The sequence below is a fragment of the Silene latifolia genome, chromosome 2 (assembly GCF_048544455.1).
Source record: "Silene latifolia isolate original U9 population chromosome 2, ASM4854445v1, whole genome shotgun sequence".
Taxonomy (NCBI): domain Eukaryota; kingdom Viridiplantae; phylum Streptophyta; class Magnoliopsida; order Caryophyllales; family Caryophyllaceae; genus Silene; species Silene latifolia.
In genome coordinates, this window is record NC_133527.1 from 183953816 (window position 1) to 183974205 (window position 20390).

At 34.7% G+C, this 20390-nt stretch overlaps 1 protein-coding gene and 1 long non-coding RNA gene across 4 annotated transcripts; one reads left to right on the forward strand and one right to left on the reverse strand.

Moving 5' to 3' along the window:
- The first annotated feature begins 104 nt into the window (after window positions 1-104).
- On the forward strand, window positions 105-9286 carry LOC141643652 (uncharacterized). Of its 3 annotated transcripts, XR_012543754.1 has the most exons (18): window positions 105-157; window positions 429-478; window positions 617-646; window positions 856-891; window positions 1118-1188; window positions 1566-1654; window positions 2529-2587; window positions 2711-2753; window positions 2882-2977; window positions 3308-3380; window positions 3490-3736; window positions 3879-4111; window positions 4917-5004; window positions 5114-5216; window positions 6801-6926; window positions 8502-8571; window positions 8675-8776; window positions 9098-9286. It is a non-coding gene; the product is annotated as an uncharacterized LOC141643652 (long non-coding RNA). The 3 variants fall into 3 exon arrangements; XR_012543753.1 differs by lacking the exon at window positions 8675-8776 and having other exon boundaries at window positions 106-157; window positions 617-676; XR_012543752.1 differs by lacking the exon at window positions 8675-8776 and having other exon boundaries at window positions 106-157.
- Window positions 9287-12929: 3643 nt separating this feature from the next.
- Window positions 12930-13772, reverse strand: LOC141641762 (uncharacterized). The gene is made up of 2 exons (XM_074450410.1): window positions 13468-13772; window positions 12930-13329 (listed from the first exon to the last, which is right to left on the reverse strand). Exons 1-2 carry the CDS (start codon window positions 13770-13772, stop codon window positions 12930-12932), a joined length of 705 nt encoding a protein of 234 aa, XP_074306511.1.
- Between the last annotated feature and the right edge of the window lie 6618 nt (window positions 13773-20390).

Below are 20390 nucleotides of genomic sequence, written 5' to 3' on the forward strand. Positions count from 1 at the left end.
CCTGGATGTCTAACCTTTCTTCGCAACTTCAATGGGTTTAGTAGTTTCACGAAGATATCGATGTCGCACAACCGCTCGATGAACTGCGCACAATAGTACTCCTTCTCAAACCCTTGCAGCTCTAACTGAAATCGGAACATTGAAAATCCTCTTAAAGGTATTTCTCCTGAATTCCATTTTTTACATTTATCGTTCCCACAACTTTAGCTTGTTCATCTGTTCACTCTGAAATAACCATTTCTGAAATCGTGCCCAATTTTGAAATGGTTATTTTGTGGGGTTAGAGTTTTGGAAAATAATGGTTATCTGTATTTATTGTGCCGGTCCAGAAACGAACAAGCTTGTTCATGTGTTCATCTGTTCACTCTTTGTTCATTTGTCTATTTATTATTGCGCCGATTTCTGAAATGGTTATTTTGTGGGGCTAGAGTTGTGGCCAGGAGCTTGGAGATGGTGATGTGTTTAGTTCTCCTAAAAGGTTAGCGATTTAGCGGCCAATGGCCATGTATTGCTTTTGTTAATGTGGATTTTGTGATTTTGATATTTCTGATCTCTTTGTTTTGTTTTTAACTGCGGTTATAATTAGTGTTGTGGTTATTGTTGCTGATATTTGCAGATTCTCGTTTTGGGATTGGCATTTTTTAAGGTGGTTTTCCTTAAAGATGTTCTCTCATTTGTAAGCTTGTTACTTAGTTACCCCCTTTAGCCTCCTAACGATTTTTTGTGTTGCTCTATTCAATCACAAATTGGCCAGTTCAGTTATCAATTCCTCGTATATGTTGGTGGATATGTGTGTTTTGACTTTTTTTTTTTTTTTTTTTGATTTACCGAGTTTTATTTTTGTTGCTTTATCAGGTTTTGTACTACTCTTCGATGGATATGCTGTCTCATGTAAGAGGGCCCTCTAATTTTCAAGATGTGTCATCATCTCTGAGTCTTTGACTACATGAGTATTATTTTCTTGCTGTTATTCGTGTTATTATCGGATGCTTTTTATTTATCATAGTAGTTATATTAATGTTATTTGGTTATGCCTTGTTGGTTTTGATATAAGTTGTGATTAGTTTGCTAATTTTTCTCCCTTCTATGGTTAATGGTGATATTTTTATGAGCTTAGGGTGCAGTAATTGTTGATGGTCGCTACTCACTCGTGGGCAAATTCGCTTCCTGCTTTTCTCTCACAATATGGTAGGTGCTCTTTCACTTATGAATGTATCTAAGTTGATTACACTAGAGATAGCCGAGCCCTTCACTATACTGCAATTGCAAGTATATAGTTTACTTATAACCACTAAAAAAAAAAAACTGAAATGATGTTCCGGGTCACTTGGTTTACTTATAACCAAACTTGTTCTCCGCGCCCCCGAGGTTATGATTCAATTTTAATCTCCTCGACTGCGCAATCCTTCGCTACAAATCTGGTATAATCACATTTTTCCCTTTCACTTCGGCGTTTTGATTAATTATCTTCATCTTATATCTGAATTCCTCTAAATTTATTTCAGATGTTAATTTCAATCCCTACGTACCTAGATTGCTCATTTAGTTTAATTTTTGTGAATCAGCGCTTTACATTCTGTTGAATTTGTATGTCATCTCACTCCGTAAATGCTCTCGCAAAACCTAGCAACCTTGATCGTAAATCTCCTCAAAGGTATGTGCTGTGATTCTAAATTCCCTTTTTCTTTTTTTAAAATGTTTCGCATCTATGAATTTCTTGGTTTTTTTACGATCTGCTATCATTCCTCCTCAAGTCTCTAATTTATTTTTTTATTTGGAGGTTTCAATTTGATTAGGATGTTGTTAAGGTCATTTTCAAGTGTTAATCCTATTAGTATTCTTGGGTTTTAAAAACGATCTTTTCCCATTGTATTATGGGGTTTTAAAATGATTTATTCAGATTGTATTATGAGGTGTTTAAAACGATTTATTAACAGTGAATTGTAAGTTATTTGTAATCTTTACAATCATATTATATCATGCTTTTCAGGTTTGTTGTGAACTTTAGAAATTAGAGTTGCAGTTGTTGTGAATAGAAATTGTAGTAGGAGTTGACAACTCTAACACTACCTAGGTATTTAATCCTAATCTTAAATCCTTTTAGTGTTAACCTTTTCTTTTCACCGTCTTTCTTCTTTTCGCTGTTTTTTTTTTAATGGTTTTTTTTGTTTAGTAATTTGATTTTTATCTTCGTTTTCTAGGTTTTTTGTTCGTTTTCAAGGTTTATTTCCTCATATATTAGGTTGGTGCCCTATTGAATTTAAGTAGTTTGTTTGATTTCAGTGTCTCACTTTTAGGCTTTCTTTATTTTTTTTGTGTTTCGGTGGTGTGCCCTGTTAAATTTTAGGATGTCCACCATTTTGAGTGGTTTTTTTTGTGTGTATGCCAATGCGAGTTTTGAACTTTTTTTTCTTTCAGCTCCTTATTGTTTATTTTTTTTGTTTGGTTAGGGTTATACCGTACTAATACTCTGTTTGTATGTTTCTTTGCGAGGTTTATAACTTAGTTTTTGGTGGGTGTTGTTGCAGTTGTTTCGGGAGTTGTTAAACTTGTTTTTAAGGGCTACAAAAGTCGGCCTGGAGTTCAGGTTATAGATATGTACAACAATTGCATTTACAACAAGATTTTTGGCATCAATTTCAATTAGCTCTTTCTGTTAACATAATTTAGTTGCTTTTATATATGTTGATTTCTTTTGTTGTGGGTGCAGGATTCTCGGGCTGCGGAGTGAGAGCTTGAGCTTAGCACAAGAAGTATTGATTCTAAACCTAATTAGTTTTGTTTTACGTATTTCCTTTTGCGTTTCTCCGTCTTATCGTTTACTTTTTTGATCCTGGTTTTTTGGGTTGGTGACTTAAAGTTTAGACGTGTTCATATGCAGGACAATCTTCCATTTGTTTGGAATGTCTCCCTGTTATTTGTGTCGACTCTGGATTCCCTAGGGTTTTAGGTTTACCACTTCCCCTGCAATTAATAGGTGATCCATTCAGAACTGTTTACTTCCTTTTATTGATTTTATATATTTTAGATTGTCGATGTTGTGGTTGCAGTTTTGCGGGCTGTGGAGTGAACGCTACAGCTCCAATCTGGGTTTCAAAATCAGATGAAACCCAGATTGGAATGGTTCTCAGTAATAAAGTTTCTATCTTTTTCACGTTTTTTATGTTGTTTTTGTTTTTGTTTTTTGTTGTAGGTAGATGCGGCTCCTTCTACTGATATCGAATCTGCGAAAAAAGTAGCTTTGGATAATTCTTATTGTTTAAAGTTATGTTCTTCTAATTGAATTTGTTGTTAATGGACTATAAAGGTGGTAATTGCAACAACAAGAGGCGCCTTTGGTGATACGAGTCGTGTACATTGAAAAGGTGTTCTTATATTAGGTAAGATCTGTTTATTATACCTTATGGTTTACTTATAACCAAATTTGTTCTCTTTTAATATCTTAGATTTTTAACAATTGTTTATGTGGATGTTTCTTGGTTCCTCTAGGTCAAAACATGATGGTGGTGAGTTATAGATGGTTTGGCTTTCATTCCGATAAAAGATCACTCATCCGCAACGTAAGTCTAAACATTCAATTTCTCAAATTATTGTGCTTACAATGGACTTCCGCCATGCTTAAGTTCTGGTCTGTTTTTTTTTTCTTTGTTTTTTGGGCTTTCCATCTTCTTTGGATCACTCATTCCCTCCACCCACGTACCACTTTCTACTCTCGACTTATCTCCCTCCTCACATGGTAATTCATTTCTCCATTTTTATTAGTTTCGATTTCGTTTAGTTTCGGGTTTTAAGTACGATTTCTTTCTTATCCCCTTTGTTGTCATATGGAGCTTGAAGATGTTTGGTCGTAAAGAATTTTTTTATTCCTTCTGAATCAGATGGGACAATTTGAATGAAGCTTGAAGATGTTATACCTTAACCTATTATCAATGAATAGTAGGGAAGCAAGTCACCCTCCTACCGTTAGATTCTCCTTAAATATCTCCTCCCTCCATTTCTCCTTTAACTCACAACCCACAATCGTTCTTTACCCCCGCCATTCCACTTTACCGCTTATTCGATCCGTCTTTGGTTTCTCGCACAACAGTCGACCTCCCTCAGCAAAACCTAGGTATTTACTTCTAATACCAATTTACTTTTCTTTCTTGATTATTTCAGATTTATTGTGTTCTTTACCCGTTATAATTAATTGTTATGTTGTTAACGTGTTGTTACGTTTGGTCTACTGTGATTTCCGTCTTCAGATTTTAGTTTAGAAATAAGGAATTGTGAATTAATCATTTCATGTGCAGTCTGGTTGTTGTGCTACCTTATCTGTCGCCGTGTGGGTTTTGTTGTTATTATTAGTTTTGCCGTTGCCACCATATCACTATTGCGATTGTCTTTGTTGTTATTACCGTTATTATTATTACGATTACTATTGTTAATATATAGGCTTAGTGTTGAATTGGAATTTAGAACACCGTATGGTTTATGAGGTATGCCCAGCGTTTGATTCTGCTGAGTGAGGTTGCCTTTTGCTTGAAATGATGGACTTAGTAGTCAGCCTTATATCCTTCTCATTTCAACAGCCATCCAGTGTTTTTTTTAGAATATCCTTTAATTTCTTCACCTATGAATTTCTCATTTGATTTTTTTCCCAAGACTTTGAAAATATAAGCCATTGCCAAGCATTGATGTGAACGTTTTAAAGTGTCCTTTTTTAGCTTATTTACTTAATAAATGTCGTAGATAATGCATCTCACCTTTTCTTTCGGCAACCGTGTTTGTGTACCATTGTTGTAATTGGATATGGTATCTATATGGGATAAGCTTTATATGACACTCGCCATGGAGCAAGGCGCTTCTTTTGTCCATCGAGCTACATATTAGGTACTTATTTTCAACATCTTAATATTTTTTCCAATTGCATGCAGGTGCTAATTATGAGAATTGTGAGCCACCCTCATATAGTCATTCTTATTAAGCTAATTGATAACCCACACACTGATCACTTCTATATGGGTATTCTCCACCACCTATTCAATTACCCTTATCATCTATGATTTACATGCTTTTGCCATTGGAAAACCATTGTTATTTAGCTTGTTGATATTGTTCTTCTTCTATTTAGTTCTCTATTACATTGAGGAGAGTCCACCAGCTGGTATTAGGGGAGGCTATTGCTACAAAATATCTACACGATATTGTTCTTCTTCTATTCAGTTCTCAATTATGTAAGTTCCTTTTAACACTATTATAACGTACGTCACTTTCAGAATACATGTTTTCTTTAAATAACCGGTCCTATAGAGTTTATAAAAAAGCTAATTAAAGCAGAAGGAGAAGTAGAGAGAGGAGGGAAGGATGAAGAAAGGAATGAAGAGCGAAGGGAAGGAGGGTCGGGAAAGGATGAATATATGTAGAAAAGCCATAAGAGAGGGATACAGCTATGGACTAAGGGGTCGAGAAAGGATGGAATGGATGATATGTGATATCTAAATACTTTTCGCATAATCTGCTTAGACTTATAACCTACAATATTTGAGGATAACGTAGGTTGGTGGGTTGTGAACTATAAGTGTTTCTAACTTTTCATTTTCATAACCTTCTCGCTTAACGAATAACGACTCACTTATTTGAAGCTGGGCTAATAAACTCGATTTTTATAAAGGTAAGCACCTCTTGATGGCTTGGTGCATGATTGCAGTGATTAATCTTTATTAGGGGTGTTAATAAGGCGGGCGAGGGCAGTGGTTTTTATTTTTAATGTTCGCCACCTCTCGCCTCAATGACATTCTCACGTGAGTCACGTCTTTTATCTAAATAGTTGCCGTAAATGGTTTTAGATTCCTGAAATGCACGCCTTGCTGCAGGCGCCAGTTAATTTGCAACATTTAAATCTTAACGGTTTTTTATCTGGGTTGGCAAGGAATTTTGATTCATGTCTGATGTTTCGAGAATGGTATCAGGGTTTTGGTTCATTTGTTATGCTCAAGTGGGTATATTTTCTTATAAAAAATTAACAAGTTATTTTGTTATTTCCGTTATTGCAAAAGAATTTAAAACAAAAAACCCACATTTTAGTATGTTATTTTGAAAATGGTATTTGACTTTTATTGCTAGACTGGTTAACTTTGATAAGCTCGATATCAGACCCCATAGAAAATCCTAAGCATGACTCGAAACCCGATTTATCTTAAATTGGTCCAACTAGAAAATATCACTATTTGCCTATTTTGGAGATGTAAAGGTTTTATTTTGTTCCGGGGAGATTCAAATTGAAAACTAGAGGATGAATTTGATACGTTTACGATTTCAAAAGCTGTTGATCTTGCTAAACATTTTGTTCATAGTCAACTAAAAGTTTACGTTATTCTACCTTGTACTTCCTCCATTCAACTCCACTCTACCAATATCATTTTTTTACACTATTCATAAAAGTGTATTCAATTTCAATTTTCTTTCGATACGTAAGTGAAAATATATTCATGTAGGATCTTGTTTGATTCGTCTTTACGAGTACATTAAAAATATCTTACTTTTATAATTTTTGAAAATACGTAGCCAACGATATTTAACGCGTAAAACATGCGTTGGCAAACGTGAAAAAAGAAAGTGGTAGAGTGGAGTTGAATGGAGGAAGTATCATTTTGGGATGATGTTTCGTGTTTATAAAAATGAGTTAGTGGTCGGGAGTATGGGGTTGGTACGCTCATAATAGTGCTTTTTTACTGTAGGTGGTGCTTTTGCTGTGGGTGGTAATAATGACATACTCACATGAGTTATTGTATTGATCTTCAAATTGATTTCTGTGGCAGGGATGATGTCTGAAGATGATGTAGAGTTCCGGAGCTAGAGCTTGTGCTGAGATCTATGGAGAACCTTCTTTGGATTGACTCTACTGTGTTTGTGTATCTCGTTTGGAATGACGAGTGTAGTAGGAGGTAACTATCTGTCTGAAATCTCGGTTTTTATCTACTTCGTGCTTGTTCTGCATTTGTCCGTTTCAGCTAATACCAATTGGAATAGGAAATAGATTTGTGATCTTGTTCCTCGACTAAAGATGTTTTCTTGTCTAGATATCTGCCAAATTTCTAAAAGCGGATCTGAAATTTTTTTAAAAAAAAAAGATTATTACTAATGTTAGCGACTTAGATACATTGGCATGCCCTGTTTTGTGTCCGATAAGGCCTGTTTTCATCCCTGGCATCGTACACACAAATTGCAGTTAGATTTTGTGATACACCTCTAAAATTCTATCCCTTCCACTTTTACATGTTGTTGCGTGTCTACTAACTTACTTTGTTGTTTTCCATGGATTACAATTTAGAAATTGGTTATGATGCATGTTTAGATAAACTAACTGGGTTCATTTATCTTAGATTTCACACATGTTTATATGAATCATCCCATTTTTCTCAAAATAGGAAGGTATGTGTTTATGTGAATCATTCCATTTCTTCAGTCTTTCTATGTAGCAAGGACTTAAAGCATTATTTCAAATGTAAATGGGAGATGTTGTTGGGGTTTTTCTTATGATGGACATGGCACTCATAGGTAGGCTTGTTTCTGCCTACATGGTTGGTGATCCATTCGAGTAAGAGTGGAGGAGGAGACGGAGGGGAAAAGGAAAGGAAAGTAAGACAAGGAAGAGAAGGAGGGAGGAGGAGATGAGGAGGATATGAGGGAGGAGAAATGAAAAGAGGCTGAGGACTAGAAGGGGATAGGGGAGGAGGCTGAGGAGGTAAAGAGAAAGTGGAAAGTGAAGGGGGCACGGAGGAGGAGCAGGAGGGGGATGGTTGAATTATGAGAAATATGTCGACCTTTAGCTTGCTTTAAAGTAAAAAATTTCATAACAAGGGAGAATGATGAGAATGATGTTGGCCTTTTGGATGATTAAAATTAAGAGTTTTTAGCAATATTGTGAGTTTTTTTTTTTTAAAAAATAGCTTTTAAGAGTCAAATTTTAGAGGAGGACTAGAGGAGATGGAGGTGTAGGTCTTACAAAGGAAAACTTGACTCATCTAGGAAGAGACAAACTTATTAGGGGATTAAATAATCATGCATGTTACCAAAATGCCAGCAATCTTATCATTCTTGTCATCGAGTATTGTTGTATGGTGATAAAGTGGAAGTTGTACCGTGTCATTCCCCTTATAATAGGGTGCGATGTGTGGAGAAGTGAATCTGGAAATTTGTGGTTGTTGCTATAGTGTTGTTTGAGAGTTGTGTATAGGTTATAGTGTATAATGGATGATATTTGCTTTTGTTATACCTGTGTAGTAACTCTTCTTTGTTCTCATTATTTTGTAATGAGAAACTCTCCTTCTTTACATTTAAACGACATGTTGATAAAGATGATGAGATGATGATTGAGTATTTATTGCCTTTGTAATGTTCTTAGTTTAGAAACCTATGGTTTGCTACCTTTATTAGATTTCTATCCTGGTTAGATTTCTGGTTGTATTATCCGTATTTTCTCGATAATGGCATTAATTTGTTAAATGTCAATTATAAAGGTGAGACGACTTTTAGCAGAATCACTGCCAGAACGTGATTGAAGGAGCTAAGAAGAAGGCATATCAGAAGGTAAAAGTTGATATAAGTTTCTTCTTTGTTTGTTTTACCACTCCAGTTCTCCTGCAATTGATTGACTATAAGTTGATTCAATGACTTTGATGAACTTCATAAGGTATTGTCAAACTATTTGCCTCTTAACCTTGCGATGTGGATGAGAAGTCTGGTTATAGGAGAGGGAGAACCACTATTAGGTTCGGCTTTGGGAAAAAATAACGTGGGTTTAATCTCTCTCATTTTTTACCTTTCTTATATTTTCCATAGTTCTATTTTTGATAAGTAGTTGGTTTCTAATCATCTAATCTTGCTTTAGTAAATAGTACATGGTAACTCACAATAACTAAGGTAGTTTACCAAAATTTCCAAAAAAATGTTGCAGTATCAGTATCCGTCACAATACTTACGTAATTTCACAATTATGTGCAGGTAGGGCTGACGTATATGAAAGTATATAATTAGTATATGCAACTTCATCGAACTTTTGATACTTGATTTTATTCACGCAACATTATTGGCAACATTGTTATGTCAATTTTAGGCCAATTATAAAGAAATGTAACGTGGGTTCAAGGAGCAAGGAAAGGGCATGCGGCTGACGTTTGTGTTGGTGAAGCGGACTAGGTTTCAAGTTTATTTATTGTACGTGTTGTAGCTTAGTGAAGTTATTTGTTATTATGCATTTGCGAACATTTTCGTAGGTTGATCAATTAGTTCTAGATTAATGTTGGTAGAAAATTAAGCCACTGTAATTTGACAAACTTTGTTTAGATAGTGTGGTTTAATTGGAAAACATTTAATTAATTTATTTATGATTTGGATCATGGTTTGGGTGGAATGTTAAATTGTTGTCATTATCTACTTGTTTAATTAGTGTTTAATTGGAGCAAAGATTATAAGCGTATGAGAAAAGTAAAAACAAAAGATTTATTGCATAATATACTAAGAACTATGGAAGAAACTAGACTTGTCAAACGGGTCGCTCATACTGGTCGAATAAAACGTGACGTACAACTCAGGTCAAAATATGTTATGCTAAATAATATGGGGTGTTGTTGCTCCTTTATTACATATACTCGGGGACATTAACTAAAAACAATTACCGCAATCATTATATTAGTGGTTAGTCACGTTTTATTTGATGTCTAATATGTATAAATAACTAATCTTTCTAATATGTATAAATAACTAATCTTTCTAAAAATAGTAAGATGTTTCCTTCTTAGAAGCTAACTACACTAACGATATACCTTAAAAAAACGAAAGAACATTCACACGAATTGGGGCTCCGCGCCCGGTAGGGCGCGGCGCAACAACTAGTAGATGAAAAAGGAAAGGAGGAGAGTTAAAATGAATAGGAGGGAGTATATTTTATGAAAATATTTGTATTTTTTATAAGGTAAAATATTTTATGAAAATAAATTTTAACAACCAATATATTTTACGAAAATATTATAATATTTTAACAAACAAAATTAAATAAAACAAGAGCAACACACATACCCATTAAGGAACCCACACTAACATGTTAACTCTTCACAAGTTTTCATCTTTCTCCATTGAAGCGGGGTTTTACAACAATAGCGACTTCCGTGCATCATTAGCATACCATGAGGCCGTGAATGAAAAACTCCTATGCAAAAATACTTGAATTTTCTCTTGACATTTTTTACCCATTTAAGCTTACGATGCAACCAAAATACCAGTAAGAAAACTAATTAATGAAGGTTATGTCTTCACAAATTAAATAATATGGGTTGTCGAACATTGTTTCAACATACAATAAACAATAAAAATATCATATCACAAAAATCGGTTGGATGGTAAGACAAAGTTAACCAATTGAGCACCTATGGGCTAGGTTCACGCATTAAGCTACGGCTTGGGAACCAGTGGAGGTACTTGGATAGTTTGATGTATGAAGCAAGAGGGAGCTTAATCTTCTGTAATCTGTCCATTTTGGGTTTTTTCCTATGTTACAAAGATTAATGGGTATGTATGCTGCACTTGTTTGATTATTTTTTATTGTTAAAATATAACTATTTTCATAAAATATATTGATTGTTAAAATCTGTTTACATAAAACATACAAGTATTTTCATTAAATATATTGGTGGTTAAAATCTATTTTAATGTTAGAATCATAACGGAAACTTAACGGTGTTAGTGTTAAGATCCTTGACGAAAAAAAATAATCGTTGAGGTCCTTAATGGAAAAAAATTGCAAAGTTCGGGTCCTTAACTTACCCTTAACTCATTTTCATTTCAGTTGAGTTTATTTCCAATAGTTAGTTGCGCTATTTCCATTAGGAGTGTTCATTCGCGGTTTGGTTCACCGAACCTCTAATTTAATTCGGTTCGCATACGGTTCGGTTCGGCAAAACTCCAAACCTAAACCGCACTGTTAGAAACGGTTATAAACGGTTCGGTTAACCACTTTAAACGGTTATTAGCGGTTCGGTTACCGGTTAACCGATAATCGTTCTATATTACTTTTTTTTCAGTTTTCATTAATTTTTGGGAATTTTTTCTAATAGTTTAATTAAATTTTCATTATATATTATGCCCAACAATAAAGTTAATAAGCTAAACTTTAGCATTAATCAATTTAAGAAATTTTAAATTTGGATACACTAAGAAAATTAAACGAACGAACAATTTTTTTATATAATATAATATTTTAATTTTTTGCTTAATTTTTTGTGAAACGGTTCGGTTCGCGGTTAACCGATTATCTAAAATTGCGAACCTTAACCGAACCTTTTTCATAATAAAGTTAACGGTTCGGTTCAAAGAACCGCTTTGTCGAAACGGTTCGGTTAATCGAACCTTAAAAATGGACAGTTTTTCGGTTTTGCGGTTCGATTATTACGGTTTGGTTTATTCTGAACACCCCTAATTTCCATTCTCGTACGGATCACATTGGGTCAATATCTGTTCCACTGGGATTAGAGTCCTAACTTTCGTGTGTCAAAAAATTGAATTGGGGATTAAAAAAAATATAGGACACATGTAGATTTCTTAAAATATAATGAAATACTCCCTCCAATTTTATTTATTGTTCCCTTTTCTTTTTGGCATAAAAAATAAGGGAATCAATTTGGACCACATAATATACATGACCCCACGTCAAAATGATTTTGGACCACACAAAGTTGTCCAAAAAAGGAAAGAGGGAACAATAAGGAAAATGGATGGAAAAGAAAAGAGGAACAATAAATGAAATTGGAGGGAGTATATATTATCATGTAATTTTAAAAGTAGAATTTTATTAACAATGAAGGGGGAGAGAAATTTGAATTTGTCGACTTTAACGACATTTTCCGGGTATTTGGTAGTGTTTATAGATCGGAGTTAGTTTTGTGATAGGGAAACTAGTTTAGATCCCACACAATAAATGGGCGGTATTTATAGAGTTATTACGGTATTTATAGAGTTTTATTTTTTAGTGTATTATTTATAGAATTTAAATTGACAATTCACTTATTTTCCATGTTTCTCCTTAATGTATTTTGATTAAAGATATAAATAAAAATTTAAATCGTAGAAAGTAATAAAATGAGTATTTTTTTGTTTTTTTAACAGAGAAATTAATGACGTTAATTTACAAATATTTACTAATAACATATTTTTTAGCTGCTAATTTTTATCATAAAAAGTCAATGAATTTTAACATATATTTACTAATACCATATTTTTTAGTTGCAACTTCTTATCATAAAAAGTCAATAAATTTTTATCATTAAGTTCTTTAAAAAAAAGAATTTCCTTATCTTGAAAAGATCGGAGATAAATTTATGCAAAATGTGAAATATTAAATGTTATAAATATTTAAATACAAAATATTATATCCCTTTATAACTTATCATGTCCACGCTTATATTATATTCTAAAAATATCAAGCACTATTCTAGGAAATATGTTTTAGGCGGGAAAAGTTGGAGTTTCGCCTATTCATTTAGTAAATAGGGGACATGAGTGGGCAAAAGATTTTGTTATGAACAATCCTGTGATGGCACCCTCCACAATTGCCTACATGGTTCAACTGCATCTGGTTTCCAAGCCCTTTGCTGGCCATGTAACCTTTGCTCAAACTACACCTGACCCTTTTACATATCAAGAGGCCATCAAGGAAACATAATGGATTCAAGCCATGAACCTTGAATTGCAGGCTCTTTATGACAACACCTTGCTTCTCACTGACCTACCCCAAAGAAGGAAGGCAATTGGCTGAAAGTGGGTGTACAAAACCAAATACAATCCCGATGGCTCGATTGAAAGACATAAAGCTAGGCTCGTAGTTCAAGGTTTCAGGCAAATGTATGCGATAGATTATGATGAGACATTTGCCCCAGTTGCAAAGATGTCCACAGTTAGGGCCCATCTATGACTAGGTACCTAACCTGTTTGTTGACTCCACCCACATAGGTTGGGATCACTATCTCGCCCAACGAGTTGGCTGTCTCTCCGCTGAATCCTACTAACGGGATGGTATTCTTCTGTAAGTCCTTTTCGTTGAATCCCATGTTTTCTATGGTTTTCAACATGATCAAGTTAACCAAGCTATCGGTATCTACCAGAACCTTTATGCTGGCTGTGTAGTTAGCCATTGACAAGGTTATGATGAGTGCGTCATGGTGCTCCTGCTCGTCACGTACATCCCCTTCGTCAAAAGCAACCGCAGATAGATCACTATGAGAGATTTTGCAAGAAGCCTCTGGCCTATCCCCTTTGGTCTCGGTAGCACGCCTTTTGGCTGCTGAATATGTTAATCTGCTTATGTTTGAGCCGCCTGTTATCACGTTTATTATTTTGGTGCACTTGGGTGGAGTTGCGGGTTTTGCGGAACCTACCTTATCCTGCTGCTTGCCCCCACGTGGTAATAGGTGGCTCACTTCTCCTTACTCGTACAGGCGCTTGATCTTTCTTCGTAGTGTGTAGCTATCTTCAGTGTTATGCCCAATGTCACGATGAAATTCACACTTCTTCTTGTTGTCTTTTCTCCATGCTTGCTCTTCTACTGGTGGCCTTGGCCACCTTACTTCATCCCCCATCTCTCTGAGTGCTTTTAAGATTCTTCCAATGCCGGTAGTGAACCCATATTCCGCCAAAGTAGGGAGTTGCTGGTTCTCCTCGATTCTGTTAACCCCCTTTCCATATGGCCTATACCTTTCGTCCCTTTTGTTGGTAGACTGCTTTCTCCCTGATTTTTCCATGGTCGAAGTGCTGGATACGCTTGGTGTATTAGGCAGGCTGGCTCTGGCAAGGATATCTTCCTCCAATCTGATTGCAGTTGCTGCCTTTTCTTGCACTGCTTCGAAGCTATGGCAAGGGTGCATAGTTAGCTGTTTGTACAGGTCGGAGTCATGGTGAAGGCCCCTTTCTGAAGGCTTCTACTGCCGTCGAGACATCACACTCCCGTACTGCCACCTTCTAATTGTTGAATCTAGCGTTGTATTCTCCAATGGTTTCCCCTGCTCCCTGAACAATCCTATATAAGTCTCCTGCGTGCTTCTGTGGCTTCCTGCTGCTTGCGAACTGCTAGGTGAACGCATTTACTAGGTCAGCAAACGTGGAAATTGATCTATTGGGTAGGCTTATGAACCATCGGAGTGCTGGCCCTGACAATGTGGATCTGGATCCTTTACATATGCAGCCTTCCTTTACTTGTCCTGCAGCCGTTACTGTCATCATCTTCTGCTTGTACTGGCTCATGTGGTCAAAGGGATCTATTGTGCCATCGAAGAGAGGCATGTTTGGATTTGTGAATCCCTTTGGCATGACAATGACGGATATGGCGTCCACAAACGGTGAGTCAGCATAACTGTCGGGTGCCGCCTTCTCAATTGGAGGTGGCAATCTTGGGACCCTGCTCAACATCTCTCTTAGCTCCAAGTACTACTGGTTGGTTAGACTTCCTGAATCTGGAGCTCGTCTGTCTGCTACCTGTTGATTCCGTATACTGCTGCCAGGTCCAGACTCTTGAAGGTTCTGATGTGCCGTGGCAGCTAATGGGGTTGAAGTCACGAGTGTTTCCTTATGCCAGTTTACCTGCTGGCTGCCTGCGGATCCTGCACCAGCCACCAGGTGTCTGATTAGTTACCACGAAATTACCAGCTAGGAGGTTACATGATTGGGTTTCTGGCTGCCAGCTATCTGGCGTGAGGTTCCCAGTCCTCGTGGGGTTATGATACCTTTTGGTATTGGATTTTGTACTTCCAATTGCCACCTGTTGTAATGATTAATGGCTCGTCTCGTCTGACTTTCTGGCTCCTCTTATTTCACTCGCCGCTACTATGGCCTATGGGAATCGACAAAATGGTTCAATGGGGGCCGGAATTTCCAGGAACAATCCCGGGTAGATAGTTTCTATGGGGTGTTTTTCGCTAACCTAGCCTCCGTCCCTCGGGATCTGGAAAAAGAGGGATTCGAACCCTCGGTAAATAAAAGCCTCGACTAAAGTTGCAAAAATGAGAGCCTAAATCCCACTTGGATGGACTTCCCGCTTAGAAGAACTGGCTTTTCAACTGAAAGGAGGTCGGAGAACCAACTAGCTTTGGGTTCGAGTGGTATTTCACCCTTAACCACTAATGACTAACTCATCCTCTGATTCCTGAACATTAATTAGTTGGGAAAAAAATGGATACTTACGTAGCCAGTCCGGTAGATTGGCTCATGACTCTTGAACATCAACAAACTAAATCTTTATACGCCAATTTGTCCAAGCTTGTGCTACAATTCATTACAAATTATGAGCGTTTTTATTTATAAAAATAAAAATGCAGTGCTGATTGTCTCTAGGCCTTCGCCCTTGCTGGCCAAGGAAAAACTCGAAAGTTTTAGCTAAAATTTTCAATTTTTTTTTTCAGGTTTACGTTATGCCATTATCTTTTTGTCTAAGCTGAAATTTTTCGCCCCCCTAACTATAAATCCTGATTCCGTCATAATTTTATCATTACCAATCTAATATCTACATGATGATATTTTCTTTGGAATGATAGATGTTGAATGTATCATAAATAAACGATATAGGTTACTTGATTGTCATATATGGTTGGGGTAGAAAGTAGAAAACATCCATTACCAAAACGAGCAGTATTACAAAACATCAAAATTACAAATTACAATCATTCATCCATTCCGACGCTTACCGACGACATATCAATTCAATTATACATCCTCAACAGTACATCACATCTAACCTCAGATTGTCACATGCATGTCAAAACAAGTTGCCCTAATTCACATGCATGTCAAAACAAGTTACCCATAGGCCATAACAATTACCCCAACATATAGGCATGGTGATTATTATGGGTATGACCGAAAGCTACTTTCTTATAACATGAGATTCTTCCTAGCATAATTTATTGCATGAAATTGTCTCATGATGAGTAAAATCATGTCAATCGACTTGTGATAACTTAGAACATGGAAGGTTATTAAGATGAATATATATACACAAACATAATCTAGTGAAAATGATGAGAGTATCTCTCTTCCATAAATTTCTAGGTCCTCGTAGCGTAAGTGTGTCTTGTTGCAGGTAATCCTCCAAAACTCCGTTGATAAAGAAGAGAAAAGAAATGTTCGCTCAATTGACCAGCCCCGATCGTTTCGTTAAGAAGCCTATTTTGTTTGTCAACACCCTATATAGTTTAATTTCTTATCCTAATAATGTAATAATAAAATACGACTCCAAGAGTTGGGTAGGTAGAGTGTAAGCAACATTTTTTTTACTGCTACCAAAAAAAAAGGATTGTTAATTTCATGTGAGACACTTATAAGTACTCCGTAACATATACTCCGTCCGTAGTATATGGATGGGACTTGGGTGCTCTATTAATTAATAAGGAGTATCTAATATAAGATAGATGACGGTTAGATTAACTGGTAAATTGTAAGAGGTGATATTTATGAGTTACGAAGTATGACTTAGATTTAAACCTACTAGTTTTAAACCCGTGCAAATTGCACGGGTTGCTCTTTTAAAGATGTAAATATTAATGGAATTATTTATAAGAAAATATATATATTAAGTGATGTTACTCAGTGTTTAAAAATTCTAAATTCAGTAAGTTCATATATATTGCTCGACATTTGTTTAGAAACACATGATTTAAATGGTTATTTCATTTCTCCTTTTATCTCCTTCCATCTCCAAGCATACTCTTATTACATAAAAAAAAAAAAAATCAAAGGCGGAAATTAGTAGAGTTTTAACCTGTCATCAAAATTGACCCGTTCCGTAAATTTGATCTATCTAACCATGTGGGTTTTATACGACAAAATCAAAGTATCTGGGGAGTCACAATGACTTGTTCATTATCTACCCTTGTGAATTTTAATTGACCCATCACAAGCCTGTGTAGGATATTAACCGTCAAAAATGAGAATTTTTGATTACATCCTTTACTTTTTCTTCCACCTAAAAACTTGTGTAAAGGTATTGTTTCCAATCAATTGAATTAAAGGGAATATGAGTTATATAGTATCATTTAAAAAAAATACTTACTAAAATAACGTAGTTTTGTACTACTTTTAGTATAAGTAGTAATGAATATGATTATAATATTGATGTTATTCCGTAATCAAGATTTTTTTTTTCTTAAATAAATTTTACAATTTAAAAAATTGTAGGAAAAAAAGCGTTTGATTGAATTTTTTACCAGCATTATGACATTGACTTGTATAACAGACCTTGTACCTGATAAACCCGATTACTCAACGACAATTGAGAGGTATGGCGTAGTTAGTTGTATAATTGACTTGACCTTAACTAAACTATTTGTTTGCTTATTCTATTTTTGGGATATCTGTCATTAATTTGCCTTTTAATTTAGTAATACATTTGATGGACAATTGAATCATCCACTCTCAGTTTGGTTCACTTGATATCTAGTAATGACCCCCTCCTCTTTCGTTGATCTTTTGTGCTAAAATCAAAGGCAAACAAACCACCGAGATGAAGGGAATATAAGCTTAAGTTTGATTTCGTATATTTAAATAATTTTATCACTATTAGTTGTAAAACCCGTTCATTAAAACTAAAAACAATATAAATACGAATTTTAATCAAGCAATATATAATTTCGCCACAAAAACTCCGGAGAGACGGTCTCTCAATAGGGTTATTGAGAGACCTTTCACATGATGGGGTGAGAGACCCACTGAATATTTTTTCCCTTATTATGTCTCCCACTAAATTAGTGGGAGACGGTCTCTCATGAGACCTACCGATAATTTCGCTTTATTGGTAGGAGACAGGAGTCTCATATAAACGATCTTATAATGAAAATTACATATTTTAATATAATAGTTTACCAATATAAAATATTTTGTAAAAAATATCAAAATAGAACGTTATGTTATTTGCCTATTAAATACTTTAATCGGAGTTGACAATAAATTGCTACTCCATAAGATCGTGTTACATTGTTATATCAATTTGTTAAAACTTTTTACGATAAATTTATAAGAGATTGTCCCGGCTGTTGGTAGGGGATACTCTTGTCTCATGGTCAACACACACACACAAAAAAAAAAATTAATATTTAGTACTTAACCCGTCTCGATCATTTGTGTACATTTTCCATATATGAGTGTCTCATGCATTTGATTACCTCTTTTTATGTATGAAATATTTTTAAAAGGTTATTTGATAATCCGTATAACTTATTATTTACTTGTCACTCCATGATAATAAAAGCTATTTTCTTGATCTTTGTATCAAAAACAGAGATAAATAAATGACTAATACATAAAAATATTAACCATCTTAAAATGACTACTAAATTTAAAACAATCCAAAAATATTAAAGAAGCCCCTAATAATGAACATAAGGCTGCATAACCTAACGCAAATACTTGGAAAAAGGGGAAATAAACTACCACCCCACCTATTTCAGCCCAAATTAAAACTTGAGTAATTATTTGCATAATTGCATACATAACCATACTCCCTACTTCATCCCACCGCCACCCTCATGCAACTCTTCTATTTTTTTTTTCCTTTTTTACATTGATTTATTTAAAATTCATTTTCTTTAGCTTTTTCTCCCTCCCTCAATGGATCCATCTTGTACATTTAAAATCATTATCAAAATATTTTACCTAAAAATATTCAATCAACTAAAAATATGAAACACTATTATGAAGTCTAAGTATTTTCATACTCCGTATTTGATTAGAATAGTTATGATTATTGTGATGATTTTGATTTGATGGTAAACGTTTGATCACTCATCAATTAGGTAAGTACATACATCATGCATGTAGTCGATTAAATTTATAAGAACTCTGACTTTAATAGATAATTTAATTTAATGTACTTTTGATTTTAAGGTGTTTTAATAATGGCTTAATCTCTAGTCATTTTTTTTAAACATGTATTTTAATTTGGATGTAAGTTTATTAAATTTTATTTTATGTTTTTCAGTAATAATTATAACAACTATAGTGTATGTTAAATTTGATTTTTTATGAGTTTTGAATTTTTCAGACTTATATTGAATTACATTTTTTTAAGAGACAAATGTGAATTACTATAAGTATCTTTAACAAAAATACTACTGCAATATATTTACATTTTATGATATTTAAGTTAAAACATTTCTCAATTTAACATTACACAAATTCTCATCGAAGACATGACATATCCGTCACAAGCTGAAGACGGATACCATTTTACCTCACAATGTACCCACTTTTTCTCTCTCTGCAACACTATTCATGTGGTCCCCTTTCTCCACTAACCCATTTTGTTACCATTTTATCTCACAAAATATCCGTCACAAATGGTAACCCATCACAAGGGAGACCAATTGTTAACATTATCATGTCATATTATTATTATTATTAATATTCCATATATTCTCCGATTTTGTATTTTAAGAACATTAATAATTTGTATCTAAAATCTAAATATTATGTCTGTCAACTTTATAATATGACATTAATATATGTATTTGTATATTTAAATTTTATTATTAAAAACTGGTGTAATTTTCTATTTAATTATTTGTAGGTATTAAATCATGTGCTCTTAGCAAATCTAATTAAATGGTATTGTGATCGTGGCCCCTGATTTCTAGCAAATGCAAAAATGAACTTTGACTTGCTGACTTTCAACCACAGAGCGACACATAGGCTCTGTGGTTGTTCGTTTAATAAATAGGATTGACATCATATTCGCTTTTAAGACAACTCCCTTTATACTAAAAATAATTCTCATACGCATGGGTGAACCCAGCTAGTACCAACAGACAGCGGCGCCGCTACCCCAAGCGAAAAAAATTAATTAAGAAGTCGATTTTCTGCTATTCAACTCTAATAATGACAATATAATTAACAGAAAGCAAGTTATATTATTTTTTTTTACAATTATAATGTATATTTTTTTGCTACCCATGTTTAGAATCCTGGGTTTGGATACGAGGCACGTTAGTTGGAAGACAATACGAAGAATCGAAATTAGACAAGATAGGATAAATCAATTGAAAAAACATCCTTGTACTGTATTTAGTAGGCCCAATTTTAATTCATCACTTTGGGTATAATGACATTTGATACCATGTGAATTTCATAAAATGACTCTGAGCTAGATTTTTTAGGAGAGGTAATTCTCTTTTCAATTCCAGTAAACATTTCGTCGTAAAACAATATTGGTAATGTAAGGAGAGGTAATTCTCTTCTCTACACCCATACATATGATCTTTATATTACTCCATAAAGTATTTATCTCAATTAAGGAAGAATAATGAAAGGGCGTTATCGGGTGACACTCAATTTGGGCGCCACCTTCTCATATAGGGTGAGTGGGACCCTTCAATAAA

What these genes read in the sequence shown, in the direction of transcription:
- LOC141641762 (XM_074450410.1), bottom strand. Translation starts at nt 13,772, where the DNA reads ATGGAAAAATCAGGGAGAAAGCAGTCTACCAACAAAAGGGACGAAAGG. An exon ending in CGAAGAAAGATCAAGCGCCT is followed by an intron (nt 13,330 to 13,467) that starts GTACGAGTAAGG and finishes AAACATAAGCAG; the next exon opens with ATTAACATATTCAGCAGCCA.